We start from the raw sequence: 26,902 nt of genomic DNA, 5'->3' as shown, positions 1-26,902 counted from the left end.
ATCACAAAGGGGAAAAACCCTTTAAATTCAAGTCAGTCTTTTACAAATGCTCTTGAAATCAAATTGCAAAACAGTTGTCTCCCATAGTACATTTTGGGAGCACTAAGAGGTGACATAGGTTCTCTCTCATGATTTATTTTTTAACAGTCGGAACCGTTTGATTCCAGTAATTCTGAAGGAAAATATCTTTTACCTCTGTAATATGAATACTAAAATTACTTTGAGATTTTTCCTCCTCTTCCTTAAAATTATATCTTTAATCTTTTCCTATGACATAGAAATAGTAAGAAAAATTTATTTTTCAAACAGCGTCCATGTTCATATTTATTGAGTACTTATGTGCCGAACTGTACTAAGCATTTTATGTACATTATCTCATTTTATCTTCAAAATAACCCTCTGAGGTGGGTGATATCTTCAGTCCCACAAATAAGAAAACTGAGACACATAAAAGTCTATTTACTTAACAATGGCCCCACAGTACACTGCAGAATCAGCATTTGCATCCAGATCGACCCAACTTCCAAGCCTGTTCTCTTATGCGTTTTACTTCTGCATATGCCTTTCTACCTAAATAGAAAAGTGTAGGGCCAGCCCCGTGGCTTAGCGGTTAAGTGCACGCGCTCCGCTGCTGGTGGCCCAGGTTCAGATCCGGGGCGTGCACCAATGCACCACTTCTCCGGCCATGCTGAGGCCGCGTCCCACATACAGCAACTAGAAGGATGTGCAGCTATGACATACAACTATCTACTGGGGCTTTGGGGGGAATAAATAAATAAATAAATAAATAAATCTTTAAAAAGAAAAAAAAAACAGAAAAGTGTAAAGGAAGTCTTAGTTTTTATATAAGGAGAGCATCCCAGCTGTTGATAGTTATCCAGTGCATACAACGCCACAGCCTCCTACACATACCATGTAGTATAGTTTCATTTGTCTTTTTTTAGTTTATCAAGATATTAAGCTTGTACTTAACCAGACCCACATAATCAAGATTTTACTGGTGTAAAATCCAGTCTGCAACTAAATAAAGTAAAAATAATTTTTTTAACAGCTGCTAAATATGTCCAGGGAACTGAGTGACTTAAAGAAAAACCTGAAGGAGGCCACTGCAGCCATTGCAGCTGACCCTCTCTATATAGAGGGTGCGTGGTCTGAGCCAACCTTCACGTCCACTGAAGCAGCCATCCAGTCCATGCTGGAGTGCTTGAAGAACAATGAACTTGGCAAGGCTTTACGGCAAATCAGGGAATGCAGGTAACTCTATTTCTCTTAGAGATGGGTAAAGGAAATGCACGCCTAATCATTACTTTGTCGTGGCTAGGGACTAAATCGCTACAGAGGGAACATCTAGATATTTTATATACCTCCTTCTCAGATTTTTACCGTTACTGCGCCAGAAGCATCAGATTTCAGAATTTCTATATCTAAAGTATTGGTGTTGGTTCTGGTCATGTGTCATCCCTGAAAATGTTGAAACACTTCAAAGTATACCCCGACATAATTTGAAAACTATTATTTGAATGTATCCTTTTTTGTTTTTTCCCCCTACATTTTGATAGTATATTCACAATCATTGGAACCAGAATGCTATAGCAAATAAGATAAATGTGTTAAGATTATCAGATTCCACTCTGATACTTTTATACTTTATTTTTATCAAAACCAATAATATTCAGTATTCTAAAACTGATTATGGTGATGTTTGCACAGCTCTGAATATACTAAAAGCCATGGAATTGTGTACTTTTTTAACTGTATAATATGGGAATTATGTCTCAACAAAGCTGTAACACTCTTACACTAATGAAGGCTCATAACCTCTCAACTTGGTGACCAACAGTGCCTCTAATCTATGCTGTGCTTTTTTGACTGCAGAAGTCTGTGGCCCAATGACATCTTTGGAAGCAGTTCTGATGATGAGGTCCAGACACTACTGAATATTTATTTCCGTCATCAAACTCTAGGACAAACGGGTACTTATGCATTGGTGGGGTCAAACCAGAGCCTGACCGAAATCTGCACCAAGCTGATGGAGCTGAACATGGAGATTCGGGACATGATTCGCAGGGCTCAGAGTTACCGAGTCCTCACTGCTTTTCTTCCAGACTCCAGTGTTTCTGGCACTAGTCTCTGACAGGAGCCTCCGGTCCCCCATGCGTTCCAAACTGGGGGTGCTGCCATGCTGGGGTGACGTCATTCAGTGTCTTCTCAGCCTTCGGAAGGCTTGGTCAGACTGTTCTCTGTCTTGTTACCTGTAGGACTTTTTCTAAAGAGGATGGCAGAACTTCCAACGTGTAGCAATACTATAAGAACCAAGGCAGCATAGAACATGCTGTGACAGCCTCCATCCGTCATGCTGTGTGGGACTAACGTGTTACCATTTTACTGAGCAAATGCAACTCACTACTGAAGAAATGACTTCCATTGCATACCAAAGCCGACTACACTGAACAATACCTTCCTTTCTAGAAACAATTTTAGATTGGCAAAAGTGCAATGTTTTCTTCACTAAAAAAATATTTTATATTCTAAAACTTGTACATTCTTTTCCTTTATTTTTCCTTTTTTTTTCTTTTTTCGGTGGGCTGAAGAAGGGACAGGCAGAATGAAGCTGGCCACTGAAAACCATAAGATGGTCAAAAGCTGACAGCCTGTATATGTGAAAACGGAATTGTAAATGGACAATTTAATGTACACTGTAATTTGAATACAATTAACTGCATTATGGAGCTGCTATGAAGTACCTTTCTTATGTTGCTAGGCTACTGTTTCTGAAAGCCCTGGATCTCTCTGCAGGGGCCTGTGATTAGGACCCTAGCACCAAAAATGGTCGAGATAAGACTTTTTTTTAAGGATCTTGGCTGCTTTTTACTAGAAGGTTGCTTTTATGGGCATATTTATACACAGAAGGATGAGTGTTAATTTTAACCAATTTTGCCATTTTGTAGAAAAAAGTTAAAGACATTCACATTATAAATTCCAAGTCTTTCCACCTGTCACGCATGCGTATTTTAATATCCATTTGGATAGCCAGAAGTAGAATCATAAAGGTAAAATGAGTTGTCACTTTGTTTAAGAAATGTCATATTTTATTTGTAATATATATGTAAAAGGCCATTCTTAAGTTTTCTCCTTAAACTTAATGCTGTCAAGTGTTAGATGTGTGCATGTAAACCTACTGCACATCGGAAACATATTCAAAGTTTATCTATGTAACTTATTCACTCTGTAAATACATTTAAAGTTTTTGTGATGTAATCTTGGTTGATATTATGTTCAGAACTTCCTTTAGACTTAAAAAAAAACAAGACAAAATACATATTGACCATGGATTTTATTTCTGGCTAATGAAGATTTTTGCCTTTGACACGCATTTACAGTTTTGCATGTGGGTTGCCACAGTGACAACCCCAAGGGGCACCATTCATATGTGTTCCATGAATGGCACCCACTGGGGTTGTGCAGGGCAGTGACTCTGTGAAGCAGGAGGTATCTATAACTTCTTTGGAAGTGGACACCAGACAAAGACTGTGAACTTCAATCAGCTCTCTCTGTAATCAATCAGAAAGAAATCAGAGAAGAGTAAGAGCTCTGATTGTCCACAGCCTATCATTAGGTTGTCATCCTTAAAATTTCAAAACAGACTCTATACTGAACAGACTCTATACTGAGCAAGAAGTAGTAGGAGTTTTAATTAATTCTGTCACCAACATCCAGGTAGTCTCCACTCCACTCAAAAAACAGGGACACAGAGACACAATCTAATTTCTACTGTCTTCCTACTCATATTTACTTGACTAACAAATATAACTTGCTCTCCTCACATACAATGACTAAATCATAAGTAGTAATTTTCTAGACGTATCCTGCAACAGGGAGTCTGACCTAGTATTTTTTTTTTTATGTTACCATGGATACAACTATTAACTGATTTTATTAACTTTCTGGATATTGCTGAAATACAGGAAGTAGTGGGGGTTTTTTCTCTTTTTTTCTTAATTTTACAAAAGAAAAGGATGTGTTAATGTAAAAGATTTCTTCTATTTTTCCTCTATTTCTTCACCTCCTCTCCCTTGAGTGGAGGTGGGAGAAACTGTGCAGGAGAAAGGCCCTTGAAAGCTGCAGCCCTACTCCACCTGAGCCCAGCAATCACTTCAGATCCACAGTCAAATCTCCTTGGGTATTGTTTTGTGCCTCTATTACTGAAGCATTAATTTTCACTTCCCCCGGGACACAGAGGAATGGAGAGGAGAGGGGAAGTAGAGAAATCCTCCAAAAGGAGAGGGTAGATACCTAACAGACGCTTCCATGATAAGAGAAATGCCTCCTTGTTTCTCAGTGCTTTCTAGCACCAAAACATAATATGCTTTTTTTTTTTTTAATTTTTTGTTTATTGCAGTAACATTGGTTTATAACATTGCTTTTTATCCACTGGAATAATAAAGCAATTCAGATAGGTGCACTATAACTTAGACATAACCTGATTCAAATTACAGTCTCTAAATAGAGTGTTTTAGAAAAAGCCTCATACATTTTAGAGGCATGTGAATGTCTTATTCCCACCAATAGGTGAGAATGTTAAGAAAATGTGTTAGTGCAGCTGTGAAATAAAGATGCTTGTAACTGTTAGCATCACGTGCGCACGCAAACACACACACACAGTCAAGTCTTAAGGCTCTTCTGGTTCCAAATCCTAACAAACATTGGTCTTTTCAGTGAACTGTAGAATTATAGAAATAAGGGTACCTCTAGGCTGCCTACATCAATAGCTTACACCTGCTTCCAAAAACCTGCCTGAAGAACAACATAAATGTTAGGGTCTGCAGGTAAATTTTATTGTATGTTAATTATATCTCAATAAAGCTAGGTTCTTTTTTTAAGTTTTTGATACACTTAGTTAAGATTAATATTTGAATACCTATCATGAGCTGAGTTCTTCCCTTCATTCAACAAATATTTATTGCATACCCACTCTGGGCTAGGCACTATTTCAAGGATACTGCAGTTATCAAAACAGATAACATCGCTGTTCTCAAGTAGCTTACATTTTAGTGGGGGAAGAGGTACTTGTTTGTCTGTGCCAGGTGGTGTTAACTGCCGTGCAGAACAAAACCAGGCGAGAGAGTAACTGGGGTGTGGTGCTATTTCAGAAAGGGAGTTAGAGAAGCCTTTGTAATAAGATGATGTCTGAGCAGAGGTCTGAATGAAGTGAGGCTACAGCACGGATATCTGGGGGAAAGAGCATTCTGGCAAAGGCAAAAACGAATGCAAAGATCCTGAAGCAGGAGCATGATCCCCTTGTTGAAGGGACAGGAAGGAAGCCAGTGACCAGAGTGAAGTGAGTGAAGAGGAGAGTGGTCAGAGAGGATGGCAGAAAGGGTTATGGGGGCCAGGAAGGATTTGGTCCTTTACTGAGTGAAGTCGTAAGCCACTGGATGGCGGCAGAGCAGTTACATGCTTTGACCTATGTTTTAAAAGGATCATTGTGTTTGGCATGATGAAAAAGTTCTGGAAATAGACAGTGATGATGGTTACACAACATTGTGAACGTACTTAATGCCGCTGAATTGTGCACTTTAAAATGGTAAATTTCATGTTATATATTTTACCACAATAGATTTTTTAAAAAGGATCACTCTGGCTGCTACACGCAGAATAGATTACAGAAGGGCAGAAGCAGCAGCAGGAAGAGCAGTTAGAGGATACTGCAGTGGTACAGTCAGTGGGTGATGACTGCTTGGGCTAGGGCAGTAGCAACAGAGATCATCAGAAGTGGGCCTGTTCTGGAAATACTTCAGAGGTAGAGCTGACAGGACTTGATGATGACATGTGGAATGTGAGAGACTCCAAAGTTTTGCCCAAACAACTGGAAGAATGGAGTTGCCATTTATGGAGATGAGGAAGTACAGGTTTGGGAGGTGGAAATCAAGATTTAATTTTCAGACATAACTTTGAGATGCCTAATCAGACATCCAAGACAAGATGGTGAGCAAATGGGTGGATATGGGAGTCCATGGTTGAGAAGTCTGGACTAAAGACATGGTTTTTAAAGCCCCTGAGGAAAAATTAGGATACTCACCTGTCTTTCTTGTAAGAATCAGAGTGTAGTGCAATGAGTTTGAAACCTTAGTTGCACATTAAATCATGTGGGGAACTTAAAACACCAATACACAGGTTTCACCCTCCAGAGACTGATTCATTGGTCAGCTGCTGAGATTGAAACACGGCTTTAGGGTTCTCAAACCTAAAAACCACCAGAGGGTGCTTGTCAAAAATGAAGATTCCCTCAGGTAAATGCAGAGCAGAGTCCGTCAAATCAGCATTTGAATAACCATCTCATTTCGAAAGGCACTGAATTAGGAGAAACTCATTCCTCAGCAAAGTGCTCTTTCTTCTAAAGCACAACCCCAATCATTTTTCCACTTAGGCTGTTTGTGTAGCAGTTCAACCAGAAATCTGTCATTGACTTGTTACTTTGTTTTGTATTTGAGGTCACAGGAAGTGAGTAGCTAGAATTCAAGGCAGTCCACTTACCGATCTGTTTCCTGGCAGACGCTTCCTTCTCTGTCACCATCTCCTCTAGCCCAGACCTTGCTTTTAACAGCAAACTCTTGCTCTAAGACTGTATACTAACTTCGGGTTCCAAGACCTTGAGCCACCTCCACCAACTTCCAGGAGTTACTGAGCCGTGAGGTTGAGAAAACAACTCCTTGCTCCCCTCTCCTCCACTATTTCCAACCCTTCTCTCCATTTCTATTTCAAGAAGCCCAGAGACTTTGAAATTCATGCCACCCAGCTGGACGAGTGATCCTCCTTCCTCAAGCCCATCATCATCACCCACAGGAGTGGTTGTGAACCTTGGCTCCACATTAGAATCATCGGGGAAGCTTTTAAAATATTCTGAGGCCCGGGCCCCACCCCAGATCCCTTAAATCAAACCCTGAGGGTAGGGCCCTGTCATGGTTACTTTATAAAGTTCCTCCTATGATTGTAAGTTCCAGCTGTGGTTGAGAACTGCTGATCTAAAGCCCTCCTCACACCCCCTCATTCACTGAATAGACTATAGCTTATTGCTCACTGCCTTCTTCTTCACCCCAACTTCAGATACCATTCTCAGGGACTGCAACATCCTCATGGATAACCCACACAAAATCTTTTTCCTCTCAGTTTTAACATTCTTACCTCCAGAGGGTCTTCACTCCCCTCCACTCCACCTTGGCCACCCAATTTCATGGCTATACCAAAACCCTATCCATAGCAATAAGTAGACCAGCTCCAGAATCTCATCTTCAAGCATTCCACTCAGGAATCCTTCTAGTTCCTTTTACTCTGGCCCCTCACCCTTTCTAACAATTCTTCCCCCATCATGAACAACAATCTGTAGACCTTGCTACTTTTTCCACTACTCATGACCTAACTTCACCCCTCTTCTGAACAAGTTTAAATTCCATGGATTCTAATCACTCCCTTGCTGACATTCACAAATATCTTACCTCTGTCTTACTCAACTAGTTAAACCTAAGATTGACCCCTTCCACACTTGCACCAGAATTGCTTAAGTGTGACATTACTAGAACACAACTGCAACCAAGCATATCTCAAACAGCACCAACTCTCAGAGTGAGCTCTCAGCAGTCCTATAGTACAATTACACCTCCCTGATAATTTCAAATTCCCAGTACCTGAGATAATTATTTCACACCGTGCTCTCCTTCCTCAGCTTCCCACCCCTTCCCCTTCCTACCAGCCTCAGCTGATGACTTTGCTTCATAATTCATTGAATAAAACAAATCAGATGGTCTCATCTTCACCCCTCAATCTATAAACCTATCTTTAACCAGCCCCACATTTTAGGTGTTCCATCCTTTTCCAATAAAGAGAATATCATTCAGGCCTAATCACTCCACTTGTGCTCTGTACACCATCTCTTCTCCCTTTTCAAGGGCTTTGCTCCTGTGGGCTTGTCCTCTCCCTGCTGTACCATCAACTTCTCTCTACTGAATTATTCCCATTAATATACAAACTTACTCAGTACCTCCCTTTTCCCCAAAATGCCCTTCTGGCTATCACCAATCTCTCTGCTTCTTAACAGCAAAACTTCTAGAAAGTATTATCTCTATTCACTGTCTTGACTTTAACAACTCTAGATTCCATCCCCCACATTCCACTGAAACTTCTCTTTTCAAGATCACAGTTACATTCATGTTGCCAAATCCTACGGACATGTCTACCTTCATCTTTCTCACTCACCGCAGGATTTGACTCAGTCGATCACTCCCTCCTTCTCGAAATACTGTTTTATCTTCGCTTTCATGACACCATCCTCATCCTAACCCTCTTGACCTTTTCTATCTAACCTCTTAACTTCTTGCTACTCACAGTGTGGTCTAGGGGACCAGCAGCATTGATAGCACATGGGAGCTTGTTAGATTTGCAAAGTTTCAAACCCCTGATCTACTGGATCACAATCTCCAATTAACAAGATCACCAGATAACTCCTGGGACATTCAAGTTTTAGAATCATTGCTCTAAATGTGGGTGTGCCCCAGGGCACTGTGCTGTGCTCTCCTCCCAGGTGATCCCATCCAGGTCCACAGCTTTAAATCCCATATATTTTTTATCTCCAAATATTTTTTATTTCTATAGCTCTGACTTCCCTCCTAAATTCCATTCATATACTCAATAGCCTGCATAATGTCCATTTGGATGTCTCAAATATTCCAAACTTAATATGTGGAAAACAGAAGCCCTCCCCCATCTCACCTCACAGCCTCACCAAAATAATAACAGCTAAGTTTACTGAGCCCTCACAATGTTACAGGTACGATCCTAAGTGCTTAACATGTATCAGTTCCTTTAGTCCTCACACCACCACCGAGAGACAGGTACTATTTTTTTTTTTAAAGATTTTATTTATTTTATTTTTTCCCCCCAAAGCCCCAGTGGATAGTTGTATGTCGTAGCTGCACATCCTTCTAGTTGCTGTATGCGGGACTCGGCCTCAGGATGAACGGAGAAGTGGTGCCTCGATGCGCACCCGGGATCCGAACCCGGGCCACCAGCATCGCAGCGCGCGCACTTAACCACCAAGCCACAGGGCCGGCCCGACAGGTACTATTATTATCCCCATTTTACAGAAGAGTAATTGAGACAGAAAGAGTAACTAACTTGCCCACAGTCATACATCTCCTAAGTACCACACCTAGGATTTGAAGTTAGGTGAGCTAACTCCAGAACATGCTCCCAATTGTTATACCTCTCAATTCCATCCGCCCCATAGCTCAAAGCAGAAATCTGAAAGTCATCATTTATTTCTCCATCACCCACTTCCAATCCTGTACATTACATTTTCCAACATTATCTTGAATCAATGTGTTTCTCTCCATCTCCATGGCCACCACCCTTGTCCAAGCCATCATCTGCTCGTGTGTTCACTAACCTCCTAACCGGTCTCCCTCCTTCCACTCTACCTAGTCTTCCCTCACAGCAGTGAGTTTTTTAAAGAATCTGATGTCGGGCCGGCCCCGTGGCTTAGCGGTTAAGTGTGCACGCTCTGCTACTGGCGGCCCGGGTTCGGATCCTGTGCACACACCGACGCACCGCTTCTCTGGCCATGCTGAGGCCACGTCCCACATACAGCAACTAGAAGGATGTGCAACTATGACATACAACTATCTACTGGGGCTTTGGGGGCAAAAAAAGGAGGAGGATTGACAATAGATGTTAGCTCACAGCCAGTCTTCCTCAGCAAAAAGAGGAGGATTGGCATGGATGTTAGTTCAGGGCTAATCTTCCTCACAAAAAAAAAAGAAAAGAAAAGAATCTGATGTCACTGCCTAATTGAAACCCCTTCATGGGCTGCCATATTGCTTGACCATGGCTGAAAGAACCCTTTGTGACCTGAGCCCAGTCTTCCCCAGCCTATGCCTCACGTTAGCCTCAGGGGCTCCTACTCCTGGGACATGTCAAGTATGTGTCCCACCCCCTCAGTGCCTTTGCTCTTGCTGTTCCCTTGGATCAAAACTACCTTCTCTTCTCCCAGCTCCCTCAGCCTGGAGGTTTCAATTCTCATGTTGCCTCTTCCCAACCACCATATCTAAAAGGGTCACTCTCATAGCACTCTGTTTCCTTCACAGCACTTACCACATCTGAATCTGAGAAAAAAATATAAATGTAGTAGTTAAAGCCATGGAGCAAGTCCTAGTCTACCTGGGTTCAAGTCCTGGCCCTACCCTAGGACCTCTCTATGGCTCCCTCTCATCTACTGAGGAGTATAATAGTTCCTACTGAGCATGGCTGCTGTGATGAGTTACAACAATGCCTGGCACATACTAAGTGCTGTTTAACCATCCGCTATAATTATTACGTATACTTGAAGGCAAGGACCTTGCCCTTTGATTGTCTCTATATTCACAGTGCTTAGAACACCCAGCTTACAAAAGTTTGTCAAATGAATGACTATTATTCCCCTTCACTGTTCCCTTCATATTAGTGACAGTATCTACCATTTCCCAATGCTATATTGATGTTTCTACCCCAGGTTCACCAATTAACGTGTCTTCATGGTCTATTTTACATGCATTTATTTTATTCACATTGTACAATTGTTACACAACCTACAAAAAAGTACAAAAGCCGAATCCATTTTCCAGTTTCAGGTCAGAGCTAAGTTGCAAAAAAGGAACAGTACAGTAAGTTACAAGAAGAGTTCAGGTGTCCTGTACAAGTCATACTGCCTGTCACACAATGTGTTTAAAGCTGTAAATATTGCCACAGGAGAATCTCTTGTCTTTGCAGCGGCCACACAGTTCCTGTCGATGAGGCCTCCTTAGATCAATGTGTCTTTTCTTTTGAGGACAGGAACAACGAGACTTTGAACAGGTCTTTAGAAAACAAGGAACAGTTTGGACACTAAATGATCAAATTAGTGTTTCAAATGTAATCCTCAAATCAGAATACTTCTCCCCACCACCCCATCCCTGATATGTTCATCCTCCTTTGCATCCTATGAGAAATCCAAGACCAAGTTGTACAAAACCACTCCTGTTCCATTAAATGCCATGCATTTTTCAAAATGGGTGATCAAACATGATGTTTAAGAGAATATTGCTAAGCCAATCAAGAACATATAAGAGAAAAGTTTTAAAAGTTAGAGTTTTGTAGAGTGTCTTCACTATGTAGGTTTTTACCTTTGTAGCCAGGAGGGGACGAGGGGCAGTGAGTGAATATGAAGTGATTTGACTATCTAGACTGGAAAATTTAAAAGCACTAGAGCAGTGATTCTCAGCCCATGGTATTTTACCCACCAGCTGACATTTGGCACTGTCCGGAGATATATTGGGCTGTCACAACTAGGAGGGAGGGGTGTTCTAGAAGAAGCTAAATTTTCTTTCTGGACATGCCTAATCTTTACCAGAATTTAAAGTGTTTTTAACCATTAGCCCATTCTGTCTTCTGAAAAATAAAAATCATATCCCATGGAGACTGGCATACTGCCCTGGTCCACCCTCCCAACCTTGCTAATCTTTGAAACTGCTATCACCACTCTGTTTTCTGCATATGTCCATAGCCGAATAGAACAAGTCAAGCTTTACCTTTAATATTGTGAAAACAGGCATTTTTATTTTCCAAATAAGTCTTAAATATGATTTATCAAATGTTGTACTACATTTACATCTTCTACCCTTCCATTTATGAGTGTGCATTCTTAAAAGAAAATTCAAATAGTTAGTATTTACATGGTGTTTACTATATGCATTGTTCTAAGTACTTTATATAGATTTCATTTAATCCTCACAATACACTTATAAGGAAGAAAAGGCTCAATTAAAAAAAAAAAAAATCAAGATTTACTCTAAAGGTAGGTTTCCATTTCTGGCAATGGTGGATTAGGTAGTTTTGACCAAGCCTCCTGCTTAGGACAACTAGAAAAGCTCAGCTAAAAAAAACTAATAATACAACAATACTTAAAAAAAAAAAAAAAAAAATTTGAAGGCACTGGAGAATTATCAAAGCATTAGAGAAGGAAATCCAGAAACAGAAGTGAGCCTGACATTTGGGAGGTATTTCTAAAGGTAGCTGCCAATTCTGGAAGAGGTGAAAGACAGTAGGAAGCTGAAAATGAGTTGAATGAGTTGATGAGGCTGAGGAATAATATTAAATATGCCAAAATGAAAGAGCCCTGGTAAACAATGCAGGTTTTGTGTTGAGACCCTCCAAGGCTATACACTAAGGATACAGGATAAACCAAAAATTGACAGCCTTCACAGATGCCAAAGCCCAGCTTCAAAACAGTTCAACTTTGATTGGAAAATAGCGATCTGAAACTGCTAGTGTCCCCATCTGCCTGCCAGAAGCAAATAAATCCTCTGAAGATACTATCCTAGGCTTCAAATTATCACTATAATTTTTCATATACAATATCTAGCACTCAATCAAAAATAACAAGGTGTATGAGGAGACAGAATAATATACTTGAAAACCAAGGAAAATGAAGAGGATGGCAACAGAACCATAGTGGATTAAGTTAATGGAGTTATCTGATACAGATTTTAAGATAATTATCTTAAAATGCTTAATATGTTCAAAGAAATGAGACTAATATTTCTAGCAGAAAACTGGAAGCCATTTTCTTTAAAAAGATAAAAATTCTAGTACTGAAAAATGCAATAACTGAATCAATAACTCAATGGATGGGTTTAATAGCAGACTGGAAAGAGCTGAGGGAAGAATTAGAGAAATGAAATACAGTTACGTAGATGATATGCAAAATGAAGCAAGGAGAGACAAAAGCATAGGAAATATAGAAAAGAGCATAAAAGGCATAAGGGATATGGTACAAGGTCTAATATAAGTAATTAGAAGAAAAAGAGAATGGGGCAGAAGTAATATTTTAAAAGATAATGAGTGATAATTCTCCAAAAGTGATAAAAATCTTCAAGCTACAGATTCAAGAAACACTATGAATCTCAGACAGGATAAATACAAAGAAACCACAACTAGGCATTTTGTTGTAAAACTGCTGAAAACCAAAGCAGAGAGAAAAATCTTAAATGCAAGCAGATGTAACAAAGCGTGAGAGAAAGTACTTCAAAGGAGCTTCAATAGATCTAAATAGCCATCTTCACAGAAACAATGAAGGTCAGATCCTTAAAGGGCAGAAAGAAAACTACTGCCAACCTAAAATTCTACACCCAGCAAAAACATCCTTTAAAAAGCTATCCAGACAAAATAAAATGTGTCACCTGAACTACAGGAAATATTAAAATGTGTACTTCAGGTAAAAGAAAGTGGTCCTAGATACAAAAAGGACCTAAGGGCAGCAGAAAAAATAAATAAGCTAAAACTAAATGAATAATGACTATATAAAATAATGTCTTGTGAGTTTAAAATTAAAATATACACAACAGTAGCATATAAGTTAGAATGAAGTGATAAGAAGTTAGAGCGTTGTAAGGTCACTGCATTGTCAAGGAGAGGTAAGATGAACAATTTATGTAGACTTTGATAAGTCAAAGAATCATGTTGTACTCTCTAGGGTAACCACCAGAAGAACATTAAAGAATGAAAAACTACCAAGATAACAGAGGGAAGAATAACAAACATATATATAAATTCAAGTGAACACAAGAAAAAAGAAAACAAAGTATAAGAAAATAGTACAAAAATATATTTAAATCCAATTTACCATATTAAACATGAACAGACTAAATGAGAAAGTCAGACTAGAAAAATCTAAGGATAAATCATTTATAAACTATTAAAACTAGTTTTTAAAATATCACTTATTTCTAAGTAGTATAAAAAAGAAGAAATGTTTTTAACTAAATGAAGGATTTAGGTTAAAAAAACTCTTGATTATGAAAATCAGCTAAGTCACATATTTCAGAAAAGCTTAAAGAGAGGTTTCCTGCAAACTTTTAGATAAGATCTCATCTAATTCTGTGACTTCCTAGACACTGGAGACACCGTGGAATCTGATCACAGCTCTAATACTTACTATCTGTCCAACCTTGGGCAAGTTATTTTCTTATTGGACTTTAGCTTTCTGGTCTGTAATGTGAGGATAACACCTACCTCAAAGATTACATTACAAGAGATAATGCATTGAAAGCATTTAGCCCAAAGTTTGGCACATAGTAAAAGCATAACAAAGGTCACCTATTAAATTACTACATCCAAACTATACACAGAGTGTTTGAAGAAAAACACACATACCCCATACATAAACACATCACATAAGGCAACTTAAAAGAGTAAATCTCCCCTCACATAAAGAAGTAGAATTTATGCTTTTTTCCTAAAACATTATAAAAATCCAAACGTATAGAAAACCTAACACTCCTATACAAATACCCAGTTCTATCAAATCCTAACATTTTGCCACAGAAGCTTCATCTTTAAGAATGGAAACATTATAGACACAATGGAAGTGTTCTATATGCTTACCTGACACTGGATTGCTTCTACCCGATAAGGGTTAAAACTCTTTTGGCATTTGCAACAGAGTTGTTTGAAATAAACCTAAAGAGAAAGTTGTCCTTTTTTACACAAGTTTATATGTACCCTCGGCCCCCAGTTAATTTAAGTAATCCATTCTCTCACCTTGAACCTTGCTTTTGCCCAACCTCTACCCCCAGGTCTTAAGCTCCTCTAGTGCTACAGTCACTTTTTCGTACTCTTTGAATCTCATTTTCCTTACCTGTAAAATCGAGATACTACTACTTATTTTTTCTATAATTCTGACAACTACCCAATAACGTAGCCAGCCCTGGTGGTCTCCTGGTTAAGATTCGGCACTGTCACCACTGCAGCCCAGGTTCGCTTCCCAGTCAGGGAACCACACCACCCATCTATTGCTTGCCAACCGTGGTGGCTGTGTGTTGCTGTGATGCTGAAAGCTATGCAACCAGTATTTCAAATACCAGCAGGGTCACCCATGGTGGACAGGTTTCAGCGGAGCTTCCAGACTAAGACAGACTCGGAAGAAGGCCCTGGCCACCCACTTCGGAATAAACTGGCCATGAAAAACCGTGTGAATAGCAGCAGAGCATTGTCTGCTATAGTGTCAGAAGGTGTGAGGATAGCACAAAAAAAAACCCCAAAAAACAAAAAACCAAAACCAGACAGGGTTCCACTCTGCTGTACACAGGGTCACTATTCCACAGCACTAAAAACAACAAATCCGATGATTTACATAAAGTATCATAGTAAAAGTCTTCAATGGGAAGTAGCTATTATAATTTTACTCACTGTGTGGGCCCAACCTTTCTCCTTTTGTCCTGGTCTATTAGCCCCTACTTTTTCATTTTTTTTAGTATTTCCCCACTTGAACTTTATTTAGTTACCCACCAATACACGTGTTTTCTATGCTTTGTGCATTTTCTTGTGCACATTTTCTCCCTGCCTTACTTGAACTCCTCTTATTTATCTTTTGAAATCCTGCTTGGACATCATGATGCCTTCCCTCCGACAGGGTTAATCATCCCCTGCCTGAGTTATTTCTGTACCACATCCATGCCACGGGTGTCACTGCATATATCACCAAATTGCATTTTATCTGCGTCACTCCTATCAGAATAAATTTCTTGATGTTGAGTTCTATGTCTTGTTCTTTGTATCCCGGAGTCTTGGAGTATTTGAATTAAACCCACTGTTTTTCTTCTGGCAAGAGAAGGAAAGTTAATTTTAGTTTAGTTTAAAAATCTATTTGCCTCCGGGGTCTAGTAAATGGCTGGTGTGAAAAGTCAAGTTTTCATTCACGTCTTAGCTTGCCTCCTTGCCCTCTCCCTCTACAGTCCTTTAGCCAGAAAAGCAGTATCTAAAATGTAACAGCACAAGGGACTCAAACTCAAATGCTTGTAGAAGTTAATGAAATAGACTAGATGTAGACTGTTGCAAAATGAAGTGCACACATCCAGTGAAAGGAGACAGAAGCTGTTCAGCCCCAGTCTACTGTTCTCATATTTCCCCCCACCCCAAAGCCCCAGTAGATAGTTGTATGTCATAGTTGCACAGCCTTCTAGTTGCTGTATGTGGGACGCGGCCTCATTGTGGCCGGAGAAGCGGTGCATTGGTGCACGCCTAGGATCCGAACCCGGGCCGCCAGCAGCGGAGCGCGCACACTTAACCGATAAGCCACGGGGCCGGCCCTACTATTCTCATATTGATACAAGAGTCTATAATGACCAGAGTCTGATTGTTCAGGAAAATCTGGAAATGCAGAATGTGAAATCTTTCCCAGTCTTAATATGTTGATAACTAATTCAAATTAAGTGGTCTTAGCCTAAAAGTCTCTCTCAGGCTATCCTTTACAATAAATTATTTCTCTTATTGCCCCACCTTGTGGACACACAGTAGAAATTTCCTAGAGCTAAGGCCCAAACCTGTTCAAAACATGCCAACTAAAAAATGATTATAGAAAGTTTCAACGTACACAAGAACAAGGGTTCATCTAAATAACCTGACATTTTGTCCAAGAGAACTACCAAAGCAAATACAACACCAGGATATGGTTCAGGAGCCACAGGAGCCCATGTGGACAGTCCAATTCAGGTCACTTCAAACATTTACTAAACAACTATTATGTGCCTCACACTGAGGATGCCAAGATGAATGAGACAGCGTCATGGTCATGCTCCATCAGGAAACATATTCTTTCTCCACTTAACATCTGTGTCCGCCTCATCCTCCTCCCACCTCCCACTCACTTTTACTTACCTTATTAGTTCCAGAAATGCACCACACATAAGCACTCTCCCATCTGGTCTTACAATCTTTACAGTGAAAATAGCCATACTTTGGTTCCAAAAACTGCAAATAAGTGGAAAAAGTCTTTTACTATCTTGGGGAAAAAAGTCAGATCATTCTTTCCTTGTGGCTTTGTATAAGAAAAAACAAAAAGCCTCCTTAACCTCATTCATAGCCATTCTCAATGTTACTACATTAATTTAGCATCTCATCTCTCAAGGATTACTGAGATTCTTCCTGCTGTTGCTCACACTTTTCCAATCCATTTTCCACAACGCCACCAGCACAATCACCCCCTCCCAAAAATCTGATCAGATATTTCACAGACTTGAAACCCTTCTTTGTCTCCTCATTCCCAGTAGCAAAGGTTGCCAGACTTTTTGTTTTCACATGCTCAAAGTTGGCACCCTATTTTACCAAAACGTTACAAAACACATAGGCCATGTAAAATACTACATGTTTTCAGAACTTCCTCACGTTCATCAAATAAAGGGAGGAAGCCAGAGATGATTTTCGTCTTATTGCCCCAGAAATGGAAAAGGGGAAGGAGAGGATGGGGCTAGCAGAGGACAGAGGAGAGGGAAGAGAAAATTCACCTGGAAGTTGGGTTTCCTGAGTGGATCAGTAGCGTCTCCCTGTGCCTGCTTGCTCTGCCTTTCCTGAGGACTCGAAGTGTCTTCTGGCCCCAACTCATCATGCTGTGGGAGTTCCTCCTGCTTATCTTCTTCCGACCTTGGCACTAGTGGTGGCTGCTGCTGGTGGGTGGCCTCTGCAGGACTGGAAAGCACCTTCCTCTCTTCATTTTCTCCATCCTTTTGCATTCGGATCAAGCCCCTGCAGCCAATCATTGGCGTATAGACTCCCCAGGCTGGCAAGGGTGCCTTGTGGCCCGTGCTGCCCCAAGGGGAGCAGCTACGCAAGGTGCGAGGCCCCAGCGAGCACTGCACGGACTTGTCCACCCGCAGGCTCACCTGCACGCCTACCTCCCTGGTGTTGGCTTTGCACAGCCGCAGGCTCAGGCTGGGGTTCATCTGGGAGAGAATGGCCTTAAGCTGCGCCCTCTTGTAAGGATCCATGTAGTAGTCTGAGGTATTCGCAGGCACCAGCAGCCCTGGCCTGGCCAGGAAAGTGGGGGGTCCAGTGTTTTGCCTCCAGTCGGGCTGTTTGTGCTCAGAGAGTCCAGGCTGGCCCAAAGGCAGTGTGCTCCCATAGCCCTGGCACAAGCCATAGGGCACATGGACAAAGCGCTCCATCCGCTCACCAGGCGCCCAGGCACAGCGTAACATCCTGGTGCAGTTCCTTTGTGTCCTTGTTTTGCCTTCCACCTTCATCCACCCCTTCTTTCTCCTAGTCAAGTTGGTTCAGGTTCATCCCTAGCTTCTCCATTTATTTCCGATTCTGATGGGAGCTGCTGCCTGTTACCCTAATTGAAGGAGGGAAGGAGATCTACCTACTTATGGAGGTCTAATTGCCACCTGATTCCTAATTGCTCTTCCCTATCTCTTCAATTCACTGTTCCTGAATCTTTCTTTCAAAGCTGTTTTTCATTTCTGACTTCTTATTCACACACTTGCTTTAACTAGCAATTCATTCCTTTATTCCCACAGTAACTTACCATTTTAGAGATCCTGTTTTGAAGCATATAGTAAATCCAATACAAGTAGTAAATTATTTGAACAGTCACACTAGAAGAGTATAAGGAAGAAAGTATATTATAGCATAGCAAATGAATATAAAGATCCTGGTACCACAGGAGCAAGGAGCATAGTTGGGGGGGGTGGGGCTGGCATATATAGTAAGAGAAAATACATTTCAGAGGATGTATGACATGCCAACAGTTCTCATTAGTCCACCCCTAGTGAAGACCTCCTCCCCAAAATGGGAATAAAGCAAATTGTTTTTATTTAGAGGGTAAATGCAGATTTAATCGCAGGATACTTAAGTATCTGAAGTCAAATGGACTTGAACTGAAATCTGCGCCTTGTTACCAGGCAAGTTACTTAACTAGGTGACTCAATTTCCCCATCTGACAATACTATCCAATTTATAAGATTATTATAAGATTAAATGTGATATTGCTTATGAAGCACAAAGCAGAATAAGTCACAAATGTTCAGTAAGTGGTAGCTCTCATTAGATAAGGATCACGGGTCTGTGTTCCTTTGTTACCTAGACCTAGGTGAGCATGAGCTTTGGTGTCTATGTGTATTAGTAAGGTTTCCTGATGATCAAACTAAAATTAGACATCTAAGGAACCAAGTAGAGCCCAACCCTTTTTCTAACCCAAAATTGCTTCCGCTGTTTACTCAAGAGCCTTCCAGAAGCAACAAGGCCCATGAGCAGCTCTCACCTCCACAATCCCATTGAAGGCTTTCTAGGTCATACAACAACCCCGAATTAAGCCTTGCGCTAGGCATGTCACAGACCCTGAGAATGATAAGGACAGATTCTTGTCTTCCAGGGCAGTTTGAAGTGGCAGACAGACATAGCCAGGGTGATGGGTACCTTAAGAACGAAAAGGATACTACGGAAGCCTGCAGAGGGCAGTACCTAACGCTGCAGGAGAGAGTTAAGGTGGGTTTCACAATTTTTCACGTGGGGAAACAGGCTCTGAGGTCTCGAAAACCCGCTACCTAAGAGCAACACGCACTTGGGCTTCAAATCTCAGTGCCTTCCCCTCTATAGCGAACAAGCAGCCGGGAAGGGAGTCGTTCACAACCTCGGCCCACCCTGGGGTTTTCTAAGGTCGGCCCACTTTAGGGGGACGCCGGCTCTAAGGACGGAACAAAGGCTTTTCCAAGACCCCAGGCCGTGCCCAAGGACGGCCACCCACACGTGAGATGGTGCGGAAAGAAGGGAAAGGAGTCGGGGAGTATAACCGGGGCGCGGTCCGGTACTCTGAAGGCTCGGGGAAAAGAGAACAAGCACCCCAGCTCCCTCTTCGTGCGATTCCAGACCGAATGTTACGCAATCGAAAAGACATTTGGCTTTCACCGAACTGAGACGTCACCGGCCCGGCCAGAGCCTGACTTCCGGGTGGCGCGCACGGTGCGTGCCGCGTCACGGCGTCATCGCGTGGCGTGCCCAGAGAGCGGGCTTTCGGCGCGAGCGTATGAAAGAAGGTCGGCGGAGGCGCAGCTGCTTGGGCTCCGCGCCTGGGCTGTTGTCGCGCAGAGTGGTCGCCGCCGAAGGAAGCCTGAGGGTCAGGTTTCTGGTCTAAGTGCCGGCGTGGTTTCCGTCACCCTACTCTGGCCAAAAGAGCTGCACCTCTGGAGGCGGTTAGTGTCGGCTGGGGTGGAGGCGGGCCTGTCTTCCGCGGTCTCGGGCGGCAGGGAGCGGCTCTCATGCCCGGGGTGGGAGCCGGGGCTTTTGCCTCGATTGTCCTCCCGGCCCCGCGCTGACCCCGCCGGATGGACAGGCGTCTCCGCAAAGCAAACGCGAGCCCCGCCCCTTTGCTGGGACTCCATGCCCAGATTTTGGTCCCGGCCCGCCCCTCAGGGTTTGCCTCCCAGCTGTCCCAGTCTGAAATTTCCTTAATTGGAAACACGATAAAGTTACTTTAACGGAATGTTGCTCTTTTGGAAAATGTTTTAGAGCAGTGTATCTGCCTGACTTATCCCCCAGCTAATTGCTGTATTGTGAAGATTGACTGATTTGGAATTGTCAAATGGTGTTGATCTCTAATATGCGCCCTCGCTAACTGCGCAGCCACCAGCCACACGTGCTAGTTAATTAAAATTAAATAATATTAAAAATTCTGTTCTTGAGTCGCACTTACCACATATCCAGTGCTTAATGTGGCTAGTGTATGGCACAGCACAAATGTAGAATGCTGCCGTCATCGCCGTGAGTTCGATTATTGACCCAAAAGATGGGACCGAGGTAAATAAACATTGCAACTTGAGGAAGTTTACCCGTTTCTGTTTTTACCTCAGAGTCGCTTAACAAGAACTGCATCCCTGCAAAGTGTATTTTGGTGTTTTCTTTTGCAGACTCATTTACCAAGTGTTGGAGTAATATTGTAGATAAAAATGCCTATTGGATGCAAAGAGAGGCCAACTTTTTTTGAAATTTTTCAGACACGATGCAACAAAGCAGGTATTGACAGATTTTTATATAAAATGATTACACTGAGAAAATGTTTTCAGAAAAATACGTAAATATGCGTGCTTGCTGAAAAGAATCCAGTGCTTCACATGTTTGTTTACGCTTATAAACTCTATGGAGTCATAAATCCAGTTAAGAAAAATGATCATTCACAGTTAACCAGATAATTATAAACCCTTTGGTGGATAAAGAAGAGACTGGTCTCCGGCCGGCCCTGTGGCTTGGTGGTTAAGTGCGCGCGCTGCGATGCTGGTGGCCCGGGTGCGCATCGAGGCACCACTTCTCCGTTCATCCTGAGGCCGAGTCCCACATACAGCAACTAGAAGGATGTGCAGCTACGACACACAACTATCCACTGGGGCTTTGGGGGGAAAAATAAAATAAATAAAATCTTTAAAAAAAAAAAAAAAAAAAAGAAGAGACTGGTCCCTTGATTAGCAGTAGGAAGAATTGTTTTTAAAGCATAGACCTTCTAGCAAATCAGAAGCATTGGTAATGTTACTTTATAGCAGAAGTTGTCAAACTTTATAGCCTCAGTACTCCTTACACTCTTAAAAAATGAAGACCTCAGAGCTTTTGTTTATGTAGCTTACCATATTAGAAACTGAAACTAAAAACTTTAAAAAAATATTATTTCACTTCAAAATAACAAAAACCTCTTGCATATTAACATGAATAACGTTTTTATGAAAAATAACTAAACAAATAGAAGAGTGGCATTCCTTTCTTTTTTTGTGAGGAAGATCAGCCCTGAGCTAACATCCGTGCTAATCCTCCTCTTTTTGCTGAGGAAGACCGGCTCTGAGCTAACATCTATTGCCAATCCTCCTCCTTTTTTTTTTTTTTTTTCCCAAAGCCCTAGTAGATAGTTGTATGTCATAGTTGCACATCCTTCTAGTTGCTGTATGTGGAACGAGGCCTCAGCATGGCCGGAGAAGCGGTGCGTCGGTGTGCGCCCGGGATCCAAACCTGGGTTGCCAGTAGCGGAGCGAGCACGCTTAACCACTAAGCCACGGGCCAGCCCCAAGAGTGGCATTCTTTTATATTTTTGTAATTCTCTTTAATATCTGGCTCAATAGAAGATAGCTGGATTCTCATAACTGTTTCTGTGTTTAATTTGTTGCAATATGTTGTTTTGGTACAAGTATATGAAGAAAATCCAGCCTCACAAAGGACTATTTTAACAGTCTTCAGTTAGTTGTGAGTATTTTTCTTTGATACTACACCAAAACTTAAGACAAGCGGTAGTTTCTTAAAAGTGGCGATGTGGAATCTGAAACCATATAATGAACTTTTCATACACTTGTTACCTTAAATTCTATTAGTCTCTCTTGCACTTTGAATAAATCTTTCATTCATGTTGTAACATCGTGGACTGATTATTTGGAAAATATCAGTGTTCTGAATTACATAGATATTCCATATATTGGCACATTGGCACATTGCATTAATCAATATAAAAAAATCACATTCGTTAATTCATTGATCTCATCAAAAAAGTCTTACAATTGGGAAGATATCAAGCTCACAGAGGCTGATAAAGTTTAACAAAATTCGAATTCTCATTTGGAAGCTCACATTTTGTCATTGGCAATGTTCTCCTTGCAGTGACACGCTCACTTCATTCATTTTCGAGAAAATGTCTGCCAGATCACTCAGCTCAGAATGACTTTGTCAGCTATTCTTTCTAGTAAAAATGGCTTTCCATGAAAAAAGTGCTAATTCCGTTCACAACTCATCCCATGAGTGCTTTTCTAGCCAATTATTTTACTTAAATATGCAGAAATGCTTTATGCATACTTTACATTTTGTCACAGAATATTAAAAAGATGTGCTCAAGGGTTGGGCTTTAATAAATTAGTTTTTACTGCATCATTAAGGACATTTTAAGTTAAACTACCGTTTTGCTTTTGTTTTTCTTACAAGTGCATTGTGATGAAGAATACAATGACTATTTAGTTTGTATAGTTTGTTTAGTATAGTTTGTTGCCACTGCCTTGACTCATGCAAAGGTGTCATCAGTTTTACCCACCACTGCTGCAAATGTTAACATTGTGAAAAAGGCAAATGATGCCTTAGTATTATGAAAATAGTTTTGACCTATGGACCTCTTGAAAGGGGCTTGGAGACCTTCCCCCCAAGTGGTCCACAGACCCCACTTTGAAAACCACTTCTTGAGTGGTGGGTAGATCATAGTAGAAATTTTGTTATTTCTCTTTAACAAAGAATCTTTTCATTCCATTTTATTTGTGAATCTACGTGTTCCTTATACCTATAGATTTGTCATATTCACATATGTAGGCTTTATAATTATTTGAATTGTATCTGTGGAACAAATTTTTACTATGAATGATTTTTGTTTCTGAATCATGAATATAAGAGAAAGAAAACTTTAGAAGAGCTAATATAGCTAAGAGCTGTCTCCTTGTAACTTTTGTAAACTCTTGTTATACCTTACTTCAGATCCATAAGAGAACAGATTAATGATCTTGTTTAATTAATATGCCTTAACAAAAGTAATCCACAGTCAAAAGCTCAAGCATCCTTTTCTTTATTATTATTATCTTGACTGGTTCATGAATTTGTCACTGATTAAAACCAAAATGGGATTTTTATTTTTCTTACAGATTTAGGACCAATAAGCCTTAATTGGTTTGAAGAACTTTCTTCAGAAGCTCCACCCTATAATTCTGAACCTGCAGAAGAATCCGAATGTAAAATCAGCAGTTATGAACCAAACCTATTTAAAACACCGCAAAGGAAACCTTATCATCAATTGGCTTCAACTCCAATAATATTCAAAGATCGAAGTCTAACTCTGCCACTGTACCAATCTCCTTTAAAAGAATTAGATAAATACAGATTAGATTTAGGTAAGTAATGTGATGTGATAGACTGAAGAAAAACATGAGCTAGGGATTCAGACATACCTGTGTTGAAAATCCCAGCTCTATCATTATCTGTGTCATGTTGATCAAATCAACCTCTCTGGCCATCCTTTCCCCACCTGAGAAATGGAGATGGTGAAAATGATACATGATAGGTTTGGATTAAATAAAATAATGTATGTACTTAATAAATGTTCCTTTTCCTCCCTCCTTTGATTAATACGTCCTGCCTACTGAGATTTGCTAAATTATATCTTTCCTATACAAAAAAACTTGTTTTGATGTTAAACTAAACTATACTTCTGCAGGCTATCACAGGACAGAAGATTATTTTTATCAATTTGCTATAAATGTCTTTTGGTTTGGTAGCAGTTTCCCTGGCCCACGTGCCAGATATTTTCAGTCATGTAATAAGGTTATATATTCATTCATTCAAATATTTATTACCTACTTGATTTAAGTAACATACTCTTTCTATTTTTGGAGTATTACTCTCTAGTAAGGGGAATTAACAGTACACAGATAAAGTATAGTCTAAGATTAAATGTGGTACATGCCAAAAGAAAAAGTACAAAAAGTACGAGAGTTGAGAAGAAAACATAAAAATTATTGGGGGGAAATGGGGAATGATTCATTTGAATTAAGCCTTGAAGGATGAGTGAGATGCAGAAATTTGACAATAGAGTGATAGTGTTCTAGACAGAGGAAAAACATGAGGAAGAATATGTAGTTTGTTAAGAGAATAACAAGTAATTCAGATTGTTTGGAGTGTTACCTGTCTGGGAGGGACCAGTAAAAAACCTAGGGCTAAAAAGAGCAGATTAGAGGCACGCGTTGAATGCCAGGCTAAAGAAATTGAATTTGTTTGATAGATTGTTGAGCAGAGAAATCCCATGCAAATTTGATCATTCTACTTCCTGCTTCAAACCTTTGATTACCTCCCTTTACCCTCATGATAAAATCCAGACTCCTTAATATGGTTTACAAGATCTTTTATAATCTGGTCTTTCATTAACTCTTGCCTCATCTTGCCATAATCCCCCTCCCAACCAACTTCAATTTACCATTCATTCATACTGGATTTCTTTTTGGAACCACCATGCTCTGTGGTTCTTTAGACATTGTTACTTCTGCCCAGAACTAACTAACTGCCTACGTTTTTGTCTAGCTAATTTATACTCATCTTTCAGGTCTTGATTTATCTGTCTGCTTCTGGGAAGTATTCCCTATCACACTCATTTAGCCTCTAGTGAAGGAGACTTACACAAGCAATTAAAGTGTGATAAGTGCTACGAAAGAAGAAGTTGTTGGTATTAGAAAATGCACAGACAAAGGGGATATAGGTAAAGGGCAAAGATTTTCTTGTATGTTATTGGATACCACGTGGCAGACACAGTGATTATTCAGTAAATATTTGTAGAATAAATGAATATTTACTTTGCTTTAGAAAGCGTAATCTGGTAGCAGTCTTTGGAGATGTGTTTTTCAAAATGTAGTCCCTGGACCATCAGAATCTCCTGAAGTGCTGATTGAAAGGGAAGATTCTAGGCCCTAATCTGAATCTGTTAAAGTAGAATCTCTGGAAATGGAGCCCAAACTGTTTGGGTGATTCTTATGGAAAGGGAAGACTGATGGCAGGGAGATCAGTTAGGAGACATATAATCATCCAGGTCATAGGGGCAAGTGTCTGAATTAGAGTAATGGTAGTGAAAGTGGATATAGAAGGTAGAAACTATAGGACCCTGCAATAGCCTAGATATGGAGAATTCAAAAGAAAAGGATCAAATCACAGGTTTAGAGCCTGACTAAGTTAGAATATAGTGGTGACATTCGTAGAAATTGTAAGCACTGGAGGAAAAGCGGGTTTGAGAGGGAAAAGGTTTGAAAGGACGAAAAATAGTAGGTTGAGTTTTGGCCTGCAATTTGAGACAGTACTGGGATATTAAGGTGGAGATGTCCTGAATGCTTTTGGGAATACAAGACTGAAACTGATAAAAGAATATAGGCAGGAAAGAAAGCTATAGGAATCAACTATCTGTTTGAAAAGTGATAAGGTGATCATATATGGTGAGAAAATTGATTATGATGAGGCCTAGGATAGAGCCGTAGGGAATATTTAGCTGATGAAATGTAGAAGAAAACACAGAAAAAGGACTCATCCATTCAGCAAATAGTCCATTCTTACTTGGTGCCTGGCAACTTGCTATGCATTAAGGATGCAGAGATGGATGTTATGGCTTTTGACCTCTAGGAACTTAGTCTTATATGGGAGAAAATATGTAAATAAATATACTGGTGGTGGTATATGCTATAACAGGAGCATTTACAAAGTGCTGTGTTGTGGGCATAGTAAAGGAAGCAGCCATCTGTCTTAAAGTGGTCAGGAAATGCTCCGTAAACCAGTTTATGCTGAATTCTACTGAATCTTAAAAGACATACCTAGAATCAGAGGTTTATTCTCTAATTGTAACCTGCTGTAATTGGTCTGTCTATAACCAGGGAAGGATAGGAATGACTTAATAAGGCCAGTCTGGATTTACTGCAGGAGTTAACTTTTTTAAGGTTATAGTGCATATTCTGTTGACTGTAGTCTCTTGAGACCTTTGGCTTTTAGGTTTACTTTAAATTTGAAATGTAAGAGTTTAGAGATAAGCTGTTTTTTAACCTACTTTGTTCAGTTCTAACATCTAGTATAATATTTTTAAAAAAGAATTATCCCTAAAGTTCCGTGAGGAAATGAGCTATTTCTGCTTCTCAGCAGTCCTTCTTTTTCATAAAATTATGAATTTGTCTTGCCGTTATTCAGCCTATTTATGAGATTTTCAGGTTATTTGAGAAGTGTTTATTAGGATATGAACTTGTTTTTGCCTTGTTCATTTTTTTACTTTTTATTTTTTATAGTTAGGTTTCTTTTCATTGCTGAGCCAATATTGATACTTTATTATTAACTAAAGTCCTTTGCTTACATTCGAGTTCATTCTTTTTACAGGTTTATGGATTTTGACAAATGTAAATTGTTATGTATCCAATGTTACAGTATCATACAGAATAGTTTCACTGCCCTAGAAATTGCCTGTGCTCCACCCATTCACCCCTCTTCCCCCTGAACCGTTGGGGCCACTGATCTTTACTGTCTATAGTGTTGTCTTTTCCAGAAT

The 26,902-nt window shown here is 40.3% G+C and overlaps 3 protein-coding genes across 17 annotated transcripts in view; 2 read left to right on the top strand and 1 right to left on the bottom strand.

Annotated features, from left to right (window-relative positions):
• Positions 1-3,319, top strand: part of FRY (FRY microtubule binding protein) — a 316,921-nt gene extending 313,602 nt beyond the window's left edge. For all 5 annotated transcript variants that reach the window (XM_087436226.1, XM_087436225.1, XM_014791263.2 and 2 more), the window contains 2 exons: positions 1,052-1,254; positions 1,876-3,319. In XM_087436226.1, the coding sequence (XP_087292352.1) occupies positions 1,052-1,254; positions 1,876-2,134 (462 nt within the window). In that variant the 3' untranslated portion in view covers positions 2,135-3,319. The remainder of the gene's footprint in view (positions 1-1,051; positions 1,255-1,875) is intronic.
• A 7,247-nt stretch (positions 3,320-10,566) lies between these two features.
• On the bottom strand, positions 10,567-20,133 carry ZAR1L (zygote arrest 1 like). Its single transcript, XM_004435311.3, has 4 exons — positions 17,346-20,133; positions 16,720-16,812; positions 14,449-14,523; positions 10,567-10,883 (listed from the first exon to the last, which is right to left on the bottom strand). Exons 1-4 carry the CDS (start codon positions 18,078-18,080, stop codon positions 10,740-10,742), a joined length of 1,047 nt encoding a protein of 348 aa, XP_004435368.1. The 5' UTR covers positions 18,081-20,133; the 3' UTR covers positions 10,567-10,739.
• BRCA2 (BRCA2 DNA repair associated) overlaps positions 19,835-26,902 on the top strand; it is a 72,442-nt gene continuing 65,374 nt past the window's right edge. For 9 of the 11 annotated variants that reach the window (XM_087436222.1, XM_087436223.1, XM_087436218.1 and 6 more), the window contains exons 1-3: positions 19,835-20,027; positions 20,742-20,847; positions 23,484-23,729. In XM_087436222.1, the coding sequence (XP_087292348.1) occupies positions 20,781-20,847; positions 23,484-23,729 (313 nt within the window). In that variant the 5' untranslated portion in view covers positions 19,835-20,027; positions 20,742-20,780. Of the gene's footprint in view, positions 20,028-20,059; positions 20,632-20,741; positions 20,848-23,483; positions 23,730-26,902 lie in introns of those variants that run through there. The other 2 variants (XM_004435358.3, XM_087436215.1) reach the window with 2 other exon arrangements.

This window comes from Ceratotherium simum, chromosome 10, assembly GCF_057802395.1.
Source record: "Ceratotherium simum simum isolate JZ-2026a chromosome 10, ASM5780239v1, whole genome shotgun sequence".
Taxonomy (NCBI): Eukaryota; Metazoa; Chordata; class Mammalia; order Perissodactyla; family Rhinocerotidae; genus Ceratotherium; species Ceratotherium simum.
Note: the sequence above shows the minus strand (reverse complement) of the source record. Positions and strands in the feature narration are given on the sequence as shown.